The sequence below is a fragment of the Sardina pilchardus genome, chromosome 4 (assembly GCF_963854185.1).
Source record: "Sardina pilchardus chromosome 4, fSarPil1.1, whole genome shotgun sequence".
NCBI lineage: Eukaryota > Metazoa > Chordata > Actinopteri > Clupeiformes > Clupeidae > Sardina > Sardina pilchardus.
The window spans coordinates 19,989,566-20,011,127 of record NC_084997.1 but is presented as its reverse complement, the minus strand read 5'-3'; the positions used below and the strand labels follow the sequence as shown (position 1 = coordinate 20,011,127).

The window sequence follows — 21,562 nt, the reverse complement described above, 5'->3', positions numbered from 1 at the left end:
CCCAATACACTGGATTCAGTTGATCCAGCCTGAAGCAATAGAGGGACAAACAACTTCCTGGTCAATAGTGTAGTACTTCCTGGTTCAAAGGTGTTTTTATTTTTTTTTCAGTTGCTCTTTCCTGTGTGGGATGATGACAGCTGCACCTCTTGAGTTATGTGCTCATGCCGAAAATAGGCTGAGCACAACTAGCCGACACTTAACTTTTATCAAAGTTCTTTTCACAGTTAGGTGCTGCAGTTCTTTATGCAGGCATGCGTTCTGCTAAAACTGCTTGTAGGTCAGCCTTAGGGTTTTAAACCTTCCAAGAAATTCAGATTGATTTCACCACACCGTGAAGTCTGAGCTAGAGTGCCATAGTGGTGTTTTAATTTAGATAATTAAAGTAAAGTGCAAAACTGACATTCCATGGTTCTGTATTTCCAGGGCAGTGTAAATCTGAGGCTTTAGCAAGGGTGAGTTCTAGCTCTTTATGTGTGCATGTCTCTCTCTCTGGCTCTTTCTCTCTCTCTCTCTCTCTCTCTGTCTCTCTCTCTCTCTCTCTCTCTCTGGCTCAGTGCCTTGTATGGCTGAGATGCTGCACCGGAGGGCTCTGCAGAGTAACCTTTACTGCTTATCCTCAGTGGGAGGTGCCTGCACTGTGACTGTACACACAGGATAGCCATGTGAGTCACTGGCTACTCAATCAGCCTTGACACCCACACACACACACACACTCTGTTCGACTGTGTGTTTGACCGACCGTTTGGCTAGATTAAGTGCTAACTGATGAGTATCTCTTAAAGTCTCATTTTAGGGTTTACGTGTGTGGGATTGATGGTGGAACTCCATTACAACATTTTGTATTAACTGTCAGGAATAAATAGTGTTTTCTAAGATTAAAGTTATCTGATTGTCCTTGCCTTGACTGAAAAAAAACCCCCAGCTTGTCCTTTTAGACGTCCATTTTAAATGGCTTTTAATCACTATTTCAGTGTGCACCACAACCCATAAGTGGTCAATTCTGAGAACTCTAGTCATGCAATGATGACAAACTGTCTAAACTTGTTGTCCTATGCATACCACTGTCAAGGCTAGTTCAAAGGGATTCTGCAGGGGGCACTCTTTAACACCAGTTCAAGATGGTGATGGGACATTAGACTCCATGTTTTAATGCGAGGTGTTCCGTGTGAGTGGAAAAATTAAGATTTTATGCAGGATTTTATAGCTATGGCATGCCTCTCTCCCCATGCCAGGTATGAGAAAATGTGGTTTGTCTGGAGGTACGGTTGATGCGCTTTTGGCTGGGGTTACAGTGCGTGGCAGTCATCTGTGAAATGCGACCTCCCCTGTAATTCCATCTATTTTAGTATCTCAAATATGTCCCCTCACCCCCCTCCTACAACCACCTCCTCTACCCCAGCGCTGCGTTGCCGAGCACATTGTGGCGTTGTTGACTTGAACCAAAGTGTCCGTTGTTGCTGTAGAAAAACTCTTGCCGAGAGGCAGCCTTGCCAAGAGGTGGTGCGACTTTTCCTGGAGGTTGTGGTCTGCTCCGTTGCTCCCTGCCACCCTGTTATCATGGTCTCTATGCTGTTATGTTAAGTAAGTGGTCTGCTTTCTGTCGGTGGCTCTCTTCTCCTTAGGTTTCAATTCCAAACATGGTTATCCTTGTAGGCCCCCCCCCTCTCTCTCTCTCTCTCCCTCCGTCTTTCCCTCTCTCCCTCTCTGTCGCTCTGCTCTCTTTCCCCCTCTATCATACCTTTCCCTCTCTCAGTGACCAAGACCACTCACTTCACTTTGTGTGAAGAGGGGAGCAGGAGGTTTGTGGGTGAGGTATCGGCGAGAGTGCAGGAGGGTGTGGGAAAGAGATGGAAGGACGCCTAGTATGAAGACGATTCCAGTGCGTCGCGGCGACTTGTCAAAGGGGGATTTTCTGCTTGGGGAAATTCGACAAGGAGTTGTCGTGGGAATAAATGAGCGCTGTAAATGAACAGGAAGTCAGAACAGAACCAATGGGAACGATCTGTCGACATTGCTGACATGTCGGAGATGTTTCACTGAAGAATCGACTGAAGAATTCGGAGGACAAAGTCTTTTGGTCTGCTGACAGCTTGACAGCTTTTTATTGTATATCAGCTTTATATCTACTTTGGATATCTGAGAGTGATCACCAGAGTAAACTAAAGCGTGGACAAACACAAAAACACAAACAAACACACCCACCGACACACACACAGAGACATGAGCTGGGACAACTCCACCGGTCTCGGCTCGGTGCTCAACGCCGAGCCATGCACCGGCTTCACCAACAACACGGAGGGCGCCCTCTACCAGCTGGGCAACACGGTGCTCATCCTGGGCTACATGGGGGGCAGCACGGCGTACGGCGCCCTCTACATCTTCAGCCTGCTGGTGCCGGCGCACGTCTGCCTCTCCCTCTGGGGCTTCCTGACCGTCTGCGGCCTGGACGTGTTCGTGTGGAACGTCCTGCTGGTGGCGGCGTGCCTCTGCCAGATCGTCCACCTGGTGGTGCGGCTGCTGCGCGACGGCCTGCGCGACGGGGAGCTGGCGACGCTCTACCAGGCCGTGTACGCGCCGCTGGGCGTGCCCGTGCAGGTGTTCAAGGAGATCACGGCCGCCTGCGAGAGCAAGGTGCTGGCGCTGGCCGCCGAGGAGACGTACGCCGTGGAGGGCAAGACGCCCATCGACCAGCTCTCCTTCCTGCTCACGGGGAGGTGAGTGACCAGTGGGGTGTTTTTTTTTGTTTGTTTGTTTTTTATTGAAAAGGGGTTTCAGAGAGATTGAGCATTTATGCAGTCAGATAATAAAGGTCAAAGGTTTGCATTCATGCATTTTGTGATGTTTGTTTGTGTGTGTGTGTGTGTGTGCTGTGCACCATTTCAATCTAGTCAAATATACCTTTAACATACCTCATTGCCCACTTTATAATGGCTGTAAAATTGGTAAGAGATGCACAGAAATGTCCTAGATTCTGCTCATCTCAAATAAAGGGAGTGCACTCCTATTTAAACATATTCTGAGTGACATGTTTTGTATGTCATTAGCCAAATCTAAAATGGCGCCATTGAAAAGCAAAACTTCAGAGGGACTCCCAGCAGGCCAATGGAAACAGGATATGGCAGGTTGAAATACATCCATGCAGTCGCAGGTTGTAAACCAGTCAGTGAGCGTGCCTATGAGCTGCCTTTCCCAACTCCCCTTGCAGAGTAGGACTGCCTCTCTGGTGTCAGGGCATTTGGCTGAGGAGTTTGCAGTCGAGTTGGCACGATGAGATAAGCGGGTAACTACGGGGTTGAACTCATAAAAGTTTACTTCGTGTGACCTGTGAGGGCGGTTTATTTGGCATGTGAAAAGAGATTTCACGGTAATTTACAATTCAGTCTATGATTAAGATCAGTGAAAAATGATTGTGCATGCAATCAAAAGTATTTGATTGCTCACTCAAACTTACTGTACTGCATGGTTTATTGCCAAGATAATGTTTTTCCAAAAGCCCTCAGGACATTCTTCCAGGCCTTTATTTGTCACTGGGAATAATAAATGGGATGTGTTTCAAACAAAATGAATTTCCACTGTTCCCTGGATGTGAGTTTCCCATCAGCCATTGTGTTTCCCACACTGCGGGAGTGGAAAGAATGCCAGAGGGTCTTCAGAGAGATTCCACTGGGTTACAGAAAACACATACGGCTGTATTCTCAGGAGCTAATGTGGCATTAACCTACTATGACTGGCTGCTCATGCCAATTACTTTTACGGCTCATAGCAGTTTCCTCCTGAAGTTAGCAAGCCAGAAGGCCTCTCTATGAATATTCAGATACACCAGGGTATTATCCACTGATTAGACTGCCATATGGCATAGGATTATATCTGACATTGTGTTGCTCTTGTGTGGGCACAGGGCACAGTCATCTTATTATCAGCAGTTTCAGGAGGCCTGAGGATACGCCCACTCTATCTGTTTTCATTTTAAAACGTTTAGTTTAAAACACCAAAGAGTTTCAGTGGTACACTTTTATTTACTATGTTAACAATATATATAATAGGGCATAGTGTGTATATATGGTATAGTTTCTATAGTTTCTGTATACTATCTTATACACTACATTTTGGTGTTCTATCTATTAGACAGAGATAATAAATGTATAGTTAGCAAGTTATACATGCCTTTCAGATGTCTTTGTACTGGGATGGATCACCATCATTTGTGTAGAAGCACTAATGCGATTCCTACGCATGGGTAACTCTATTATTGTGGAGGTAATTTGTTACTCTCCTCTCTGTCTACTCTCCCTTGTGTGTCCTCAGGATCCGCGTGTCTCTAGAAGGTCAATTCCTGCACTACATCTTCCCTCATCAGTTTCTGGACTCGCCCGAGTGGGAGTCACTGAGGCCGACTGAGGAGGGGAACTTTCAGGTACCTATTGAATAATGAGCCTGCTTTTAGTCTGATCCAGGCTTACATCGGTCTAGGCTTCATGAAAACAGCCAAACACTCTTCGGTCACTTTAAAGTTGAACATCATTCCAAACATGTTCAATCATCATTTTTTAGCACTCCTCATCTGAGTGAAAAAAAGACTGAGAGGTAATTTTCCATATTAAATTGTGTCACGCCATTCTTGTTACATAATGAAATTCTTCAGGTACACAGATCTGGTTCACGACACTGAGATAGCCAAGTGTCTCTTTTTATGGCCAGTGTTCTAAGCATTAACCCTAGAACTGCCAGTAGTATACTCTACGTTTTCTCTTTACTCTTTCACACAGTCCTTTCATTTTCAACTTTAATTGATGTGCATATACTGTAGTGTTTGGTGTAATTCTTATATTCCTATTATCCTTTATGCCTTTGTAGTCTGATCTGACATGCTTGAGACCCATGACCTCCACTGCCCTCTTTGACCCCAGGTGACCTTGACGGCGGAGGAGGACTGCCGCTACATCTCGTGGCGCCGGCGGCGCCTGTACCTGCTGCTGTCGCGGGAGCGCTACGTTGCGCGCCTCTTCTCGGTCATGCTGGGCAACGACATCGCCGACAAGCTCTACTCGCTCAACGACAAGCTCTTCGCCAAGAGCGGCGTGCGCCTCGACATCCGCCTGCCCAGCCTCTACCACGTCCTCGCCCCCTCCACCCAGTCCAGCGAGGGCGGCGGCGGCAGCACCAGCTCGGCCCCGCCGGCCGTCGGCAGCCATGGCGACCAGGCCATAGTGACCGTGGACCCCTTGCCAGACACCCAGAGGCCCAAGTCGGAGAGCGGCGCCCCGGCACGAGGCGAAAGGGCGCCGGCGCTGGGCCCGTCCGCACGGCAGCAGTCCTGCCCGTCGGACACGGAGCTGCCCTCCGGTGAGGACTCCACCAGCCTGGTCCTGGAGGACTTCGCTGACATTGCTGGCTCGCTAATGGATTATGGGAGTGAAAGGGATTATTTGAAGTAGAGGGAGTTTTTTTTTGTTTTTTCGTTTTTTTTATGTTCTTTTTGAGGGAGAGGTTGCTGGATCTAACACACGAGGCCACTTCTTAGGGCTCATGTAAGTACTCATGTGCGGGCGTTGGGGGGTGGTGGTGGTGGGGGGGGGGGGTTGGAGTGTGTAGGACATGTAGTGAGGTGCAGGTGTGGGGTGTTTCTTTTTCGATGGTGGGGCAGGGGATGGCATCGGGCGAAAGGGGTGCTTGTTTGACGTGGCACATCCTTACTAATTTAACACCTTTCTGGCACCCACAGGACTAACAGAGAGAGGGAGGTGTGGTGTGTTGTGTTGTGGGTGTGGATGCTGTCGTTTCTGAGCTGCTGTGTTATCATCCCGACCCATTTGGTTTTTGTTCACACACATTGTATAACATGGCTGTAAAAGACACATGTGGAAAGACTTGTTTGGCATTTTTAATGTAATGAGTCCAAGGCAGAGTTTTCTTATCTCAATATTCAAGTCGCTCATGGACATTTTCTATTAAATATCGTCATATATGTACGAAGTGTGTTTGGTAAATGTCCTTCTGTGGTGTATGTGTGTGTGTGCGGCTTCAAAAACATGAGGACTAGTTCCTAGATATAAAATTCGAAATAAAGTTTTGTGCTAAATGATAAAGATTATCACAAAATGACTTTCATTATAGATAGGTTGGGTAGGTAGACAAATGGGCTTTAGTGAATGAGGGTGTGTGAGTGAGAGTGAGAGGGGTATGGGTGTTGATTTCAGCTCAGGACTTATTATTTATGTTTTGCGTATTTATATATTTCTATATATGTGTGGTAAGAGTGTAAGTTTCAATTCAGTAATATTTATTTTGAGTGTGTGATTGTGTTTGTGCAGTTGCTTAAGTGTGTTTAGAACCGTGTGTGTGTGTTTGTCCAGTTGCTGGTGTGGGTGTTTGTGCCTGTTTGTGGCTGGATTAAAGGTCTGGAAGCACAGGGAACATCCTGGGAAGCAGAGCATTAATCCAGCCTAGCAAAACAGCCCCCTGAAACATGCCCTTGTCCATGGTGTGTGTGTGTGTGTGTGTCTATCGGTAAATGTGTGTGAGAGCATGCTGGGAAAAGGAGGGGAGTCATGTTTCGAATGGCTGGATTGCAGAGAGAGGTTGGGTTGTTGAGAGGTTAGTGATGTGTATGAGTGTAAGCCTATAAGTGTGTGTGTGTGTGTGTGTGTGTGTGCACGGTGTGAGTGTCTGATGCCACGACAGCTGCAGCGAGGAGGGTTCCTCTGTCATTAGACTCTGTGCTGACCTTCAGATGCGGTTTGCAGTGGAATGAGAGTTCTGATAGATATGGGTCAAATGGGGCAATATCTCACCTGCTGCCAGCCAGAACATGGCACCAGACCTCCACACGACTCTCGTCTCTTCTCTCTTTTTTGTTTATGTTTATATACGAGTGCCGTCTTACATTTGTATATGTCTCCGTGCTCATGCTCCGAATACCATTACCATATATGTTATGCATGCCCTTCTCATAATAATGAATTTGGGTTGTCCCCGAAATGTCAAACAGTCTCCTATGGCCTTGGTGCCTGCAATAACATGACTCTGTATGGAACTAGCTGACTTCTGAAATGGTTTGGACAGTGTGCCTGTTGCATTAACAGCCGTATGTGTAGCTTCCTTTTTATAAACTGTGTGTTTCTGAGTCCGACCTTCTGTTTTCCCCACAGAGGGAGACACTTCTGCAGGCCCACCGCAGCGCTACCAGAGGGGTCGGGCTCCCCTGGCACCCACTGACACCCCCAAGCTGTGACAGTGGTTTCACCCAGCACATGGACCGTACCATGGCCCGGGCGGGGGTGGGGGGGGGGTCCTAAGTTCCACACAATGCCCTCGGGTGGTCATACTCTGTCTCTCTATTTGCCTTCGCCTGAGTGACGTAGCCTCTTTTTACACTCGGTTTTAAAATGGGTCTTGGGCGATCAGATCTCAAGAGGACAGCCTAACACCTAGTCATGGACACATGTGTAAATACATGATGGGTTTCAGTTGTCCACTTTTGATCTGATTAGCCAAGACACATTTTAACACAGGGCCTTATGTTCTGCTCCAGTATTCTTTTCTGTCTGTCATTCAATGCTTTTCCCCCATTTCTGTCTCGCTTTTGCAAAGTTACAGTCCACAATTCTAATCTAAAACACTGTTTGTAAACTACAGAAGATTCACAGTCACACCTCATAATCCTCCAGATGTTTGTTATTTGTGCTATAAAAACAAACAAACAACTGGTGTCTATACACTGTCCAGAAAGAAACTGGAGTGGCTGAGATTGTACCATTCCAGCCAATCAACATAAGGTAGAAGGTGAAATTTGATTGGCTGCTGAGCTCAAAAATGTAGGCTACAAACTTTCATTGGAATTGTGGACTGTTCCTTTAACTTGTTTTATTTTTCCCGGTTCTTTTTCCTCACTACTCCCTGAGAGGGAACCTTGGGTGCCAAACCTAAAGACAATGTCTATGAAAGAATCACAAAGCCACGGTACAGGATTTATTCTGATGATGACAATTAAAAGACACAGACACATACTTTCACTCTGTCTTTCTCATGTCACTTAGACATTTTGTTTGTTGAGTTTTCTCTTTTGTCTTTAGATGTTGTGTTAATATGCATATGATGATTCCACATTACAAAGTTCACACGTTTTATGCTTGAATGACATAGGGAATGGGAAGGGTTTGCTTGATGTAAGTTGTGTCTAAACAAATGATAGAATTAAAGGACTGTGAACCACTAAGTAAACACATGTTTTTGCTACGGTCTGGACTTCCACAATTCCGAATGTGACAGTTAATGCCTGTTGGCAATTCAGGATGTTCAAATAGTCTGAACAACAGACATCATAACGTAGCACGTAAAATGCAGAGTTTATGACTAAATGTGGAAAAGTGTGTTTTTTTTGTTTTTCTTCTTCCAAAATGACAGTTCTGTCTATTATGGAGACGATGTAAAAATGTATTTTTTCCCCTTGGGGCCAAACCGATGTCTCAATGAAGCTCTTTTTAAAGATACAAATTCTGAGCCTCCAACATCAAGCCTTCTGCATTCAAATATTAAAACATTTACAGAAATGACCAAACTGTTTTGTCATGCTCTTCATTGTCCACTTCCAACGATGATGAATACATAATAACAAAGCATGATGGAATCTCTAAAAAAAAATGCACATTGAAATATACTGTATGCTGAAGCAGAAGAAGAGGATTTGGTTGAGTTAGCATTAGTGGCATGCTACCCTAATTTGTTGTAAAAATGAATGACATCAATGGCAGCTCCTTGTCTGTGAGGAGAAATGAAATCTTGTGGGCAAAACTCGGAACACCCTGTCACAGAGAGAGTCTGTCTCTCTGTCTCTCTGTTTATGTGTGTGTGTGTGTGTGTGTGTGTGTGTGTGTGTGTGTGTGCCTCTGTGTATGTGGGTGAGTGTGTTTTCCTCTTTGTAGCTCTGCTTTGAGGATTGCATAATGAGTGCATGTAGCGTATGACCCAGCTTTTCCTTGTAAATTGGCGAAGTTCAAAGCAATGCCGGGTGCTATTTGCAGACAAAGACTTTTTTTTAAATTCCCAGTGTTAAGGCAATGATCAGTGAATAATACCCGAGTTTGTGAGTTGCAAACGCTCCAGCAAGTGTTTGTATGTGTGAGTGTGTTTGAGTGTGTGTGTGTGTGTTCCTGAGTGAGTGTGCATTTTAGTGTTTATACCACTACTCTGTGCGTGTATATATTCTTATGAATAATGTGTGTGTCTATGTGAGTCTGTCATTGGGTGTTTCTAACACTACTGTGTGAGGTGTCTTTGTGGCTCACTAACTCTCACACACTTGTACAAACTCATGCGTCCATGACACAAATCTGTCCAAGTTGATGTTCGTTACACACAGTGGTTTTCTGTCCCTAGAAGAAACAGGACAAGACAAGTGGTGGATCAGTATGAGTGTGTGTGTGTGTATGTGTGTGTGTGTGTGTGTGTGTGTGTGTGTGTGTGTGTGTACTTCACTATGTACTACCCACCTTTTGAAGGGGAACTCGGAGATGCACACAGACACCACGTGCATGTCCCCCTGTCTGATGAAGCGTGCGCCCGTGCTCTTCAGCATGATGGAGTCCACTCGGCACAGGACCTCCGGGTGGCCAAACAAACGCCTGTACGCATTCTCCTTAGTGTGGCTGAAACACATCCCCGGTGCAAACAGTTTCACAGTTATAGACCGTTTCGGCGCAACAACACACACACACACACACACACACACATACACACATATATAAGGAATTCAGGAGCTTTTAGAAATATTTAATTTGACCGAGACCTCAGTGAATTTACACCCATTTACCATACCTCATATTTGCCAGCAGACAGGCAGGCTACAGTACACGTAACAGAAGCATTCAATTCACAAAACGTCTGCCACATAAGCTTCCACTATAATCAACTGGCTACACCAGACAGTGTGTATAATTTGAAAAATAAATAAATAACCAATCTTCTGGTTTAATAACCATTTCTTTTTTTATTTCTACACTGCTTGAATGAAACACTTCAATTATGTGCCTGGCACAGCCTGCCAGTAAGGGGTTATACGATGATGATGATGGTGACCCCAAACTCACAGCTTGAAGGAGTTTATCGTCTCAGGTCCTCCGACGGTCCTCAGGGCCACCTGCAGCTCGGCACTTTTGCTCAGCGGAGACACCTCCACCTCCACCAGGATGTGATGCGCTACGGCCCAGACAGGGGGAGCAGGTGGGAGTCAGATCAAACAAAACTGTCCCTCACTATTTCCCTCGTTAAATCTATAAATCCGTATCAGCGAAATGCAGAAGGAAAGTGATAACGTAAAACAGGATGCACATTTTTTTTTATTTTTCTGGTTGTCAAAAGTCGAATAGCTGGGATTGAAAACATTTGTTGGAAAAAAAAGAATATCTTAATTTAGAGATGCTAAAAATATAAGGTGAATGTGGTTTCCTCAGTGCCAGGTGCTACACACTTACTTGCTTTTTCTGAACAATGACAGTGAATGTTAGTAATACTATGCTATTGTATATTAGCAATACTAGTGCTATTGTATATTAGCAATACTAGTGCTACTGTATATTGGCAATACTATTGGTATATTATATATTAGCAACACTAGGTTCCCCACCTTAGCAGATGCCCTAAGAACGACCCAATTTACCAACAGGGGATTGAGCTGTCAATCACTGTGAGAAGTGATGTGGCGAGAGATCAATGGGGGATTAATGTTACTCAGACGTTGAGAACACACACACACACACACACACACACACACACATACATACAGACACACACACACACACACACAGGTACACATACACACACACACACACACACACACACACACACACACACACACAGACACAGACACAGACACAGACACAGACACAGACACAGACACAGACACACACACACACACACACACACACACAGGTACACACCACAGAATGGAGGAGAAGAGGTGGTCAGGAGATAGACCTTCTGCTGATTGGGGAGAGGGTGTACGGTCAGTCCACTGTTCTCCTGCAAGCCTGCAGAGTGAAGCCCACACACACACACACACACACGCACACACACACGCACACACACACGCATCCAAACATAGCCTACTCACACAAATGTATGTGCACAGACAAATACACATAATGCACACAGAGATCAAAGGCCTTTGGGGCGCATTAGGCTGAGAAACCCTATCAGTTTGACACTGTATCTCCACCCTCACAGATAAGCAGCTAGCAGGCCAGACTGACTGACTCTGGTCCACACACTTGACTACGGACCACTCTCAGACATGGGAGGAATGGAAAAAGGACCTTGAGCGGAGTCTGAGGTGAGGTTTTGCTCATTTACTTTATTAGAGTGAGAGTATGTATTATGTATGTGATGACTGTGTAAGACAATACTGGATGAGAGGGTGTTAAATTGTGCTTAATACCCTAATTAGCATCTCACTCCTGCGTAATTGGCATATGGGGTCTACAATAGATTGTCCTGACCATCCACTCCTCTATACTATAGCCTACTCTGCTGTAAGAAATTAAATTACTTCTGCAAATGAATTATTAGACCACATAGATCTAAATCAATGACGGGAGGGTGGTGGTGAGCATGCCCAGATGGCCAGGGGCTTACTAATGGTGTTGATGAGTGTGTGGATAAGGGGCCTAATCTGGAAAGTTTTTTGTCCATAATTTATAATGTCCATATACTGACCTACTTGTTTTACAGCCCAGCCTATTTTCACAGAGTTTACAGTTCTAACAAACGAATATATAACAGTATTCAAGACAACATTTTTTTTTAATCCTCAAAGAATTTCATTACCAATTCGTGGACAGGTCCCGCCAAAAGTGCTCTGGCAATCAAAGCAGTTTCCTAGTAGGAAGTTGTCATAAGTGGAGCAGGGGAAGCCCACGAGGGCGCATGAGCCATTCAGTGCGCTGATGTAGACATGTAGCGCCCTCATGTGGTCACAGATCACATAGCCATACACTGGGAAATAAATAAGAACTGACAACGTACATGTTTTCTCAGGCAGACAAGAAGGTAAGAACTAAGAATCAGTTGAGTTATCATTTATACCACGAATGAATTTGAGACTTCCACTGTAAAACAAAAGAATAACAATTCCAGAAGTCAGGAAGTTGAATTTCTATTCAGTTCAAATGATTAAAAACTCAGTCCTGAGAATTTAGGCACAGAATGCCACATTCCAAACTGCACTAGTCTACACTTACACAGCTATACAGTGAAACAGTAAACGACTGTGTATCGCACTTACTTGATTTGAACCTTGAGCGAGCACATCCTGTCTGGTCCATACCCCCATTTAGGAAGAAGTCAACATGCCCAACTGGGATGGAGATTCCGAAATCTACCACGTGGGTGCAATTTCAGTTCATCAGACGTTAGGTGTTACTGTGTTAATAAACACGCTTCAAACTCATTATAAGTATCAGTAGTTAGTTATAAAACAACATAATTAATGACTGACTAAAGATTGATTTTTGCCAAAAACAAGGCAATGAACTGGAACTAATGAAGCAGTGGCATATGTTAAGATTTACAACAAACTTGAGCATTTAGATGCAGTTGATGCAGTTAAGATGTGGATGAAACTGGTTAGTTTTTCTTACAGTCCGAGTCTGTGTGGATGGCTTCAACAAACAGGGCATCTGAGGGGTCTAGTCGGTCGTACACATCCTTCCCTTTAAACAGAGGCCCAGCTGGGTCCAGACCTATCAGAGATGCAGTGGGAACAGGGCACTTATTGGCTTGTATCGCTCTACAGAAACATGTATATTAGTACATACAGCATATCATTTATATGTACAATAAATGTATAGTATTTCTATAGGAGGGCTTTTTTTATGATCTTTTGGGTCACAAATTGGCAGACTGTAAACAGAATGTTAATTGTTATTCGGTTGTTATTCTGTGCTGTTCAGTGCTGGCGTATTTTATAAGGGAACAATAACTTGGCAAGGCATCTGAGCCACTTGTGTGTGGCGAGGGCAGTCTGGCATGGGGGAAGAAGCAATACGGTTGTTTTGGTAGGTCTCGCCTCCTTGTACTCCCCCGCAGCCTGTACCCCCTCTCCAAGTTGTCAATATACAGCTGTTGTTTGCTCTCTTTTCGAAAGCCTCATTCACACACACACACACACACACACACACACACACACACACACACACACACGCACACACGCTTACTCATCCAAACACACCCACCCACTACTCAACGCCCCATGCACACACACACATAAACAACTCACATACAGGGCTGAAGAGGGCCTGTGTGTGTGTATGTGAGTCTTTTGATCTGTAGTGGCCCTCATTGTCTGGATGAGTGTTTGTCCTTGTTTCGGACACTCAGCGGCCTGTTCGGACCAGTGAAGGCCAAAGGTCTCCACTCAGTCAATGGTAATGAGTGGGCAGCTTGGCATGGCCACACAGGCACACAGCCAGTCTGTCACAAGGCTAATGTGTCACAGTTGGAGGCCGATAAGTGATGGGTGATTTGCACCAAAAATAAATCTTCATTTCAGCGCGCCATCTTACGCACATCATTAGCGATTAGCAAGGCCATGACATCAGTTCCCATAAAGTGCTGATAGTGTCAAAAATCTGGACTGACATAACAACGTAGTGTGAACTGTTGTAAAACATTTCATTTTCATTGCGCAAGGTAAATTCGACAATTTAAGCAAGGATATTCTCATGCATTATACTGTGTTTCATATTTTTATTTGATGAAAAAAGACGTCTGAGGGATTCAGCAGACCATGGCTGTGTCTGAATCATAAGTACACACGCTGGGCAGTGTGCATTTTCCGGAAGTTACGTCAGAATAGACTGTCCGAAAAGTCAAGCGCTCTCACTAGATGGGTACTTCGTTTGGCGTGATTTCCAAGCGTGCATCGATGCATCTTTTTTGGCCTCAGATATCCCATAATCCATTGCGCAGCGCAGGTCAAGCTCCACAGGTCATGCAAATCGTCAAGCAACACACACCCCTCCCCGTCAGGTGACGCCAACTAGTTTGTGCTGTCCAAATGTACTGTAGGGACGCATACTGAGGAGCAAGCTAAGTGAGACGCTGGAAAGCACGGTACTATCCAGCGTGCACCCTTGACAATTGGACACAGCCTTTATCTGCGATCTCTCCATGTTGTTGCTACTCAGAATGTTGTCGGGATGCCTGAGTAAAGCTGGTGACAGTTCCAGGCACCAGCTCAAACCAACAACTTCTGGTCAGTGTAGAACTTGAGACATGATCCTATACACCATATTAAATGCAAATGTGTGGATTGACTCAGTATACTGCATTTGAACAGTGATGAATTTGCTATAGTGTTCTGTTCTGTTCTTATTTGTTTGAGTGCTGTACTTTGAGAGCAAAGAACCGGAATCAAATTCCTTGTTTGTTTACGCAAACCTCACCAACAAAGGCAACTCTGATTCTGATTTACAATGACAGATGAGAGTCAAAATCTCAGAAGACAATTATCACACCAATAAAATAACATCCTGGGCATACAGTAACTTTATAAATACAGATAGTCTATAATTGTGGATACCTGTAATTCTCCCCAGTTTTCCATCAAACAGCGTTCCTACAAATCCTGCCACGTGGGCTCCAAGACTCACGCCGATGAAGTGGAAGGACTCCAGCGTGCTCCCGTGGTTCTTAGAGAACGGGACAAGCACACAAAACAACAAACACGTTAAACAAACAACAAACATGCAGAACAACCATCAAAACAACTATAGCAAGTATACTGCAGAGACATTTCCGAATAATATCTTGTATCTTGAATTCTATTATGTTCCATGTTTTTATTATCAGAGCGGGTAATGGTCTTACTTTGAGATGGTTGATCAGAACTGAGATCTCGATGGCAACATCCTTGTAGCTCTCCACGACCCGGTTGTAGGCAAAGGACGCGCTGTCAATCCAGTCCACCACCAGAACATTCGCATCCTCAACCCTGAGCAAGGCCTGCGCCAGGGAACTCACCCAGGATGGCTTACTGCCCAGGGCCCTGAGAGAGAGAGAGAGAGAGAGAGAGAGAGAGAGAGAGAGAGAGAGAGAGAGAGAGAGAGAGAGAGAGAGAGAGAGAGAGAGAGAGAGAGAGAGAGAGAGAGAGAGAGAGAGAGAGAGAGAGAAGAGAAGAGAGAGAGAAGAGGGAGAAAGGGCAAAGAGGGGGCGTGAGACAGAGAAAGGCAGAGATAAAAAGGGTGGGGAGTGAAGGAGAGAGAAAACAGACAGAGAGAAAGGAAGAAAGAGGAGAGGGGAGAGGTATAGAAAGAACGAGAGAGAAAAAAGAGAGAGGAGGAACAGACATGGAAAAAGATGGAGAGATTGGTTAACTTGGACACAAATAACTCAAAAGAAAAGCACTGACGAGAGCAAGGTTATGCAAATGTGCCCGGAACCTGAAAGAGGAGACACAGAACACAAACAAGACCTGAAACCCCCTAACAGAGAATTAATGTCTCTGTGTGTGTCACACTATTCTCAAACACCCCACTCTGCACTGACACACACTCACGCACGCACGCACGCACGCACGCACGCACACGCACGCACGCACGCACACACGCACACACGCACACACGCACACACGCTCACACACACACACACACACACACACACACACACACACACACACACACACACACACACACACACACACACACACACACCACACACACACACACACACACACACACACACACACACCACACACACACACACACACACACACACACAGCTTTCAGGCAAGCCTCAGGCAGACGGCTCCCTGCTCATTCTCACCTGAACCCATGAATGATGACTTTGGTGGGGAGGGAGGTGTTGAAGCTTGTGGTGGAGTGCGTTTCATTCAGCGAGTCGAGCGTAAACAGGCTGGCGCAGTCGGTGTTGTTGCGCGTGAGCAGCAGGTACTGCACCTGCAAATTCCCCTGCCTGTAATCCAGCCAGGTGGTGTTGTTTAGGTCGTCACATTCAAGTTTGGGTGCTTCAGTGCCACCTGCTGGATGGGAGGACAAATATCAACAACAGAAGCTTGATAAAAATAGTGCAGTTCTTCTTGTGCAGGATTATTATTTTTCATTCATCATTAGCAATTTTTCTTCATAATAGGGTGCTTAATTTTCATTTGTTTTGACGACACAACAAAATATTTGATGTAAGTAGGCCCACATTAAAGTTATTTTGCTTGGGACTGGATTAGCGCCGAGGTAAGCTAGCACTGATGGAGTACAGAAATCTTAAACAAAGAGCACTTTGTTTTCCTCTCTGTGAAGAAATAAATTGCCATTTTCACTGGCACAGTAATTACAGTGCATGCAAATGCACTGTACTGTTCTTCCTAGGCTTCTTATAGTTATTATTATTCCGCTTACCACTTTTTCTAACCGCAATTTCTCTTCAACCGTTTAACTTAGAAACTTCATTCAAATTTTGTAACGTAGGTATTCTAATGGATCGGGTTGCTATGACTTTTCAACTTTGTAACTTTTATACTTTTTGAACTATTAAATAAAAACTATTCAAAATTTCCCCATAGACTTAACATTGGCCTCTATGACATCACAATCGGGTCGTTGAGCAATTAGAATCTTATGCCAGGTGGCCAGCCCCACCTGCAGCAGCCCTCTCTCTCTCAGGCTTTAAGCATACAATCTCTCTGTGAAGACTACATATCCTGTTAACTGTTTCCTCTTTCCACAACTGTTTCAAAATAAAAGTCCTCACTGCAATAATACACTATTAAATCATTTAACCACTGAAACTACTCAACTATTTAACTGTTCAACCATTCCAACTGTCAGTTATCATCAACTATGCCTCCAGTCAACTAAATGAAACCTCCATGTACCTAGCAACCAACATAGCAACCATTAAAACTAAGCGTTTTTGACAGTTTCCATAGCAACCAACATGATTATACTACAGTAACTTCTTTATTCCTGATAGTGGGCACCATGGATACCCTAGCAACTACTGTTTCAAAATAAAAGTCCTCACTAGCAAGTTAGCATTGTTAGCATGGTTAGCATTGTTAGCATAATTGCTAAAAATGATTAGCTAAGTTAGCTAATCAACCTGGTTAGCATTGTTAGCATAGTTAGCATTGTTAGCATAGTTAGCATTTTTAGCACAACTGCTAAAATGATTAGCTAAGTTAGCTAATCAATGTGGTTAGCATTGTTAACATAGTTAGCAATGTTAGCATAGTTAGCATTTTTAGCATTACTGCTAGAAATCATCAGCTAAGTTAACTTATCAACCTGGTTTGCATTGTTAGCATAGTTAACATTTTAGAATACCTGTTAGAAATTACTAGTTAAGTTAGAACAGGAATGTTTAAGCTTTAAAATGTCTACCTTAACACTATCAACTCTCTTTAAACTATGCAACCACCATGTTTACCCTAGCTACACCTTAGTAGCCATATATACATTTTTTTGCATTTTCATGCACTGGTAATTCCTTGGAATTGCATTTCTAGTTCTTCTTGTGATTCTTTTATAAGGTAAGTAAACGGTGTTGGGAGGTGCCATTGTTAACAGCCTATATAGATGGCATGCTGTATCCTGCTGTGGACTGATGATGAGGGAGAGACACAGGTCAGTCCCTTCCTATTTTAAGTATTTCAAATACTTGAAATGAGTACTATAAATACTCTAAACCTGTTTTCTCAAATAAGGTAACATTTGCATTATACTGTACTATAATCATGATAGTAGGCTATGCTTATCATATTCAGGATCCAAAGGCCAAGATTTTGCACTTGGTTTGTGCTGTTTCTTGTTGCCTAGGCAACAATAAGAATAAGAATAGGGAGGGTGCTTGGTGATATCCCTTGCATTTCCCTATATTCAGCTGTCAAGTTGACCTAAATAGCGATCTGTCCATGTGACAGCATGAAGTGTAAACCCATTTTTCTCGCAGTAGTGTTAGATCCAACTCTTTCTCTTTTATAATCCCCTGTGAACATGTCTGAAGTTGTAAAAAAAAAATAGCAGAAAAGTTGGTTGAGGGAGCCAAAATGGTCAACTTTGTCACTCTTCTGTAAGGACAACATGGGATGTAAAGACTTCTGTCTTTTCTATTTTATCCTACCTGTGACCCCATGACCTTAAGTACCTATTAGCTGAAGGTCGTTCTCACTACAGGATAGTATTACAAAAACAAAATGGATTTGGCATGAGGATTTATGTAAAGGATAACATCCGCAGAGGTGTCCTGGTATGCGGAATTAATGAAGGATCAGAGGCAAAGACCTCCCCATTGAAGAGTTTTCTCCACCATGTTAACTAATTCTGTAAATCTTATGTAAACCTTACAGAATATTATTTTGTTTATCCCCCATGTTGCCAGTCATGTACAGTGAAAATATTCAGACCCTTTCAAGTTTTTCACATTTTTTTATGTTTCATACTCATCTTAAAATGGATTATATTTTTTCAATACTCCAGCACACCACAAAAAAGCAAGTATTTGGAGTGTTTTGTGAATTTGTAAAAAAGGCTGACATATTTCGTTTACATAAGTATTCAGACTCTTTGTTATGACACTTGCAATTGAGCTCTGGTGCATCTACTTCTATCAATGGTCCTTGAGATGCTTTTACAACTTGACTGGAGTCCACTTCTGCCTTAATTATTAGGTGAGGCAGACATCTCTTTATATAAGGTCTCACAGTTGATAGTGTATGTCAGAGTGAAAACCAAGCCAAGAGGTCGAGAGAATTGTCCATAGACCTGTGAGACAGGGTTGTGTGGAGACACAAATCTGGGGAAGGATACAAACAATAATACTGCAGCAGCATTGAAAGTGGCCAAGAGCACAGTAGCTTCCATCATTCTCAAATGGAAAAGTTTGGAACAACCAACAGTATTCCATCTGGCCGCTCAGCCAAACTGAGTTTTCCAGGACGAAGGGCCCTGGACAGACAGGTAACCAAGGACCCAATGTAGAACAAAATGTAGAAAACCTGAAAGGTTCTGAATACTTCCTGGATGCACTGTATGTAGGCATTATGCATGTATTTATAACACAAAAAGGGAAATACAGTTCAGTAAAAAGAGGCCAACGTGTTCAATTTGTTGTACTACTTTCATTGGTTACAGAACATGATTTTGGGTGGTTTGCTTTGTTCGAGTTGATTCCAGTGCTGTGAAGCCTCCTTGTTGTCAGTGCAATCATCTTTTACATTGATATGGGACGCTGATTACATTTTATAACCAAATCCACTTCAGGAGCCCCAATGTACAGAATCAACAATCCCCTGCCAATCAGAAAATACTATTTTTGTCTTCTGGGGATACGTTTTCAATATGCCTTGTAAATGCCTTTTAAAAGTTGGTTTACCATGATTATTGTGTGGGTGTTTTTGTATTTTTAAGTGACTAATTACTTTAATAAGTAATTTAATTAAATGCATTTTTCACATCAGTATTTTGTGTTTTATTTTGTTACATTTAATGAGCCAGTATTTGTAGTTTGTAACAAAATAGGTTTTGATGCATAATGATGTGTCCACATATGCTCTTAAACTGTAATTTATTACTCAACTGCTAAAAAGGAAATGCGTAAGTAACACCCTTTGGATAGTTGCTTGACCAATTCGCAGAAAGTATCCTTGCTGACTGTGAGGTGTGAGGTGGGTAGACTCTTGCTCACAGTCAGAGGCAGTTTGGTGAACCGTACAAATACAGTAACTGTGTGCACAGCCCTGCGTGGGTAGTTCACTTCCCAGACAAGAGGGCTAATCTATTAGCAGGGGCCAAATAAGAATTTACCATAAACCTCAACTCTTTTCCTGCCCTAACTGTTCCACTTTTATTTGGGACTGGCGGCTAACACCATACCACGAGTTGTTGCCCACACTGACACATTTTACAGTAACAACTGTAAGAGTCTTCCTAAATTTGGTCAGCTTATCTGAAAATGTGTTTACAGCTTTTGCAGTTAAGATAATTATGTCTGGCAGTCTGAAGTTGCTATCTGTCGGTACTTACCATTCACCGAGAGGACACAGACCAACAGGAATCCAATAAAAGCTGTAGATGTGTTGTGTTCCCAGGCCATTCTCAGAAAGAAATAAAACTGATTAAAATACTTTAGACTGAATAACAGAAATGTTGAATTAACAAATATTAGTCTTTGGAGGCATTCCTTTCCCCATAAAAATGTAATAGTCCAGAAGTCAGCAAATGTCACCTCCTGTCCTCTTCTTGGAAAACAAGAAAAAATGGCTGAAACACTCTAAAGAAAATCTCCTTAGCGTTGGATTTTGCAGTCAGTGGAAGCAGTAGAAAATTACACAATCCCTGGCACTGCAAGTGAAAGCAACATCCACATGAAGGTAGGTATGGTCTACAGATCTCACTCAAAACATCTCCTAACAAAACATCTCTTTCCTCTGGTGAAAAGAAGAAGAAAAAAACTTCACATATCCACCCTTAGGAGACAGTCAGACAGTCACATATCCATCCCATTCCCCGGAGACAGACCCTGTGGTGGCTAGGAAACAGCTACAGACAGGCGAGCGCCATTTTGCTTGATGCAGCTGGCTGCTTGTGCGCTCACTGGCTCTGAAAGACTGTTTGTTTGTTCTCAGCAGCTGGACTTTTGTCCCAGTACCGCTCTCGTCCCAGTGACCCTTAGAACAGCTGTCCCATAGGCCAATGTACGGAAACTGCATCATGGGTGCAGCAATTGGTGCGACATACTGTATGATTAGAGTTATATTTGTGTGTGTGTGTGTGTGTGTGTGTGTGTTTGTGAGAAAGGATTATTTGTGAGCATTTGTGTAATTGGAATTGGGTTAAGAGGAGATTATGCGAGCCAAAACTCGCAAGAAGGACTGTAATGGCTCATGACAAATTTGAAAACAAAAGGAAGCAGACGTGTCAGACATCTGAAGTATGAGGCCACTTCAAAGCTGCCTACCTCACACAGAACAGGAAAGTAACCACTGACACGTACTTTTCGGCTGTAATGTTTCCAAAAGGCCAAAGAAAATCAAAGGGTACTTTAGTGCAGGTCTTTGAAGCTGGTTGTTCTGAAAAACCAACTAGCAAACCTTGTACAGTACAGGGAAGTGCCACCGAAATGTACTTTTTTGTTTGCTATTGTAAATAAAGGCAATGGAAAATGGGAGAAACTTCAGTGTTTTAGTACAGGTGTTTTAGTACAGGTCCTCAGGTAGTACAGGTGTTTTAGTACAGGTCCTCAGGTCCTCGTCCAACGAGAACCTTGTGGTTCTCGTTGGACCTCGTTGTATAGACAAGATGTCACCAAGAGTCAACAGGGAGTCTGCAATAATGAAACGAAAGATTTTGGTGATAAGATGTTGATGTTGTAGTGGTGTTCCTGTAGCATAAATTTCCATAAAATGCAACCATACACTAAAGACAACAAACAATTATCTTTACAGATTGTGTGAACAATTGTATTGCAAATCATCACTATGGTCCCTTTCACTTCCAAAAACATATATTTCTGTCAGTCAAGTGGGATGCTATAGAATTTGTTGAATGAAAAG

General features: G+C 43.6%; 2 protein-coding genes across 4 annotated transcripts; one reads left to right on the top strand and one right to left on the bottom strand.

Annotated features, from left to right (window-relative positions):
- The first annotated feature begins 1,751 nt into the window (after positions 1-1,751).
- popdc2 (popeye domain containing 2) lies at positions 1,752-8,560 on the top strand. Its single transcript, XM_062534474.1, has 4 exons — positions 1,752-2,717; positions 4,309-4,417; positions 4,911-5,531; positions 7,152-8,560. The coding sequence occupies exons 1-3, from the start codon at positions 2,224-2,226 to the stop codon at positions 5,436-5,438; spliced, it is 1,131 nt and encodes a 376-aa protein (XP_062390458.1). The 5' UTR covers positions 1,752-2,223; the 3' UTR covers positions 5,439-5,531; positions 7,152-8,560.
- On the bottom strand, positions 7,959-20,608 carry pla1a (phospholipase A1 member A). 3 transcript variants are annotated; one of them, XM_062534471.1, is made up of 11 exons: positions 20,034-20,608; positions 15,820-16,036; positions 14,866-15,043; positions 14,579-14,687; positions 12,636-12,737; positions 12,281-12,373; positions 11,824-12,009; positions 10,938-11,027; positions 10,089-10,197; positions 9,492-9,647; positions 7,959-9,374 (listed from the first exon to the last, which is right to left on the bottom strand). In XM_062534471.1, exons 1-11 carry the CDS (start codon positions 20,101-20,103, stop codon positions 9,287-9,289), a joined length of 1,398 nt encoding a protein of 465 aa, XP_062390455.1. In that variant the 5' UTR covers positions 20,104-20,608; the 3' UTR covers positions 7,959-9,286. The 3 variants fall into 3 exon arrangements, with proteins under 3 accessions (XP_062390455.1, XP_062390457.1, XP_062390456.1); XM_062534473.1 differs by having other exon boundaries at positions 11,824-11,991; XM_062534472.1 differs by having other exon boundaries at positions 15,820-16,033.
- Positions 20,609-21,562: the final 954 nt, after the last annotated feature.

Coding starts and splice junctions, on each gene's coding strand:
- popdc2 (XM_062534474.1), top strand. CDS start 2,224: ATGAGCTGGGACAACTCCACCGGTCTCGGCTCGGTGCTCAACGCCGAG. Junction 2,718..4,308: donor TCCTTCCTGCTCACGGGGAG/GTGAGTGACCAG, acceptor GTGTGTCCTCAG/GATCCGCGTGTCTCTAGAAG. Junction 4,418..4,910: donor CTGAGGAGGGGAACTTTCAG/GTACCTATTGAA, acceptor CTTTGACCCCAG/GTGACCTTGACGGCGGAGGA.
- pla1a (XM_062534471.1), bottom strand. CDS start 20,103: ATGGCCTGGGAACACAACACATCTACAGCTTTTATTGGATTCCTGTTG. Junction 12,010..12,280: donor TCGCTCAAGGTTCAAATCAA/GTAAGTGCGATA, acceptor GTACGTTGTCAG/TTCTTATTTATTTCCCAGTG. Junction 11,028..11,823: donor CGGGACCTGTCCACGAATTG/GTAATGAAATTC, acceptor TTCACTCTGCAG/GCTTGCAGGAGAACAGTGGA.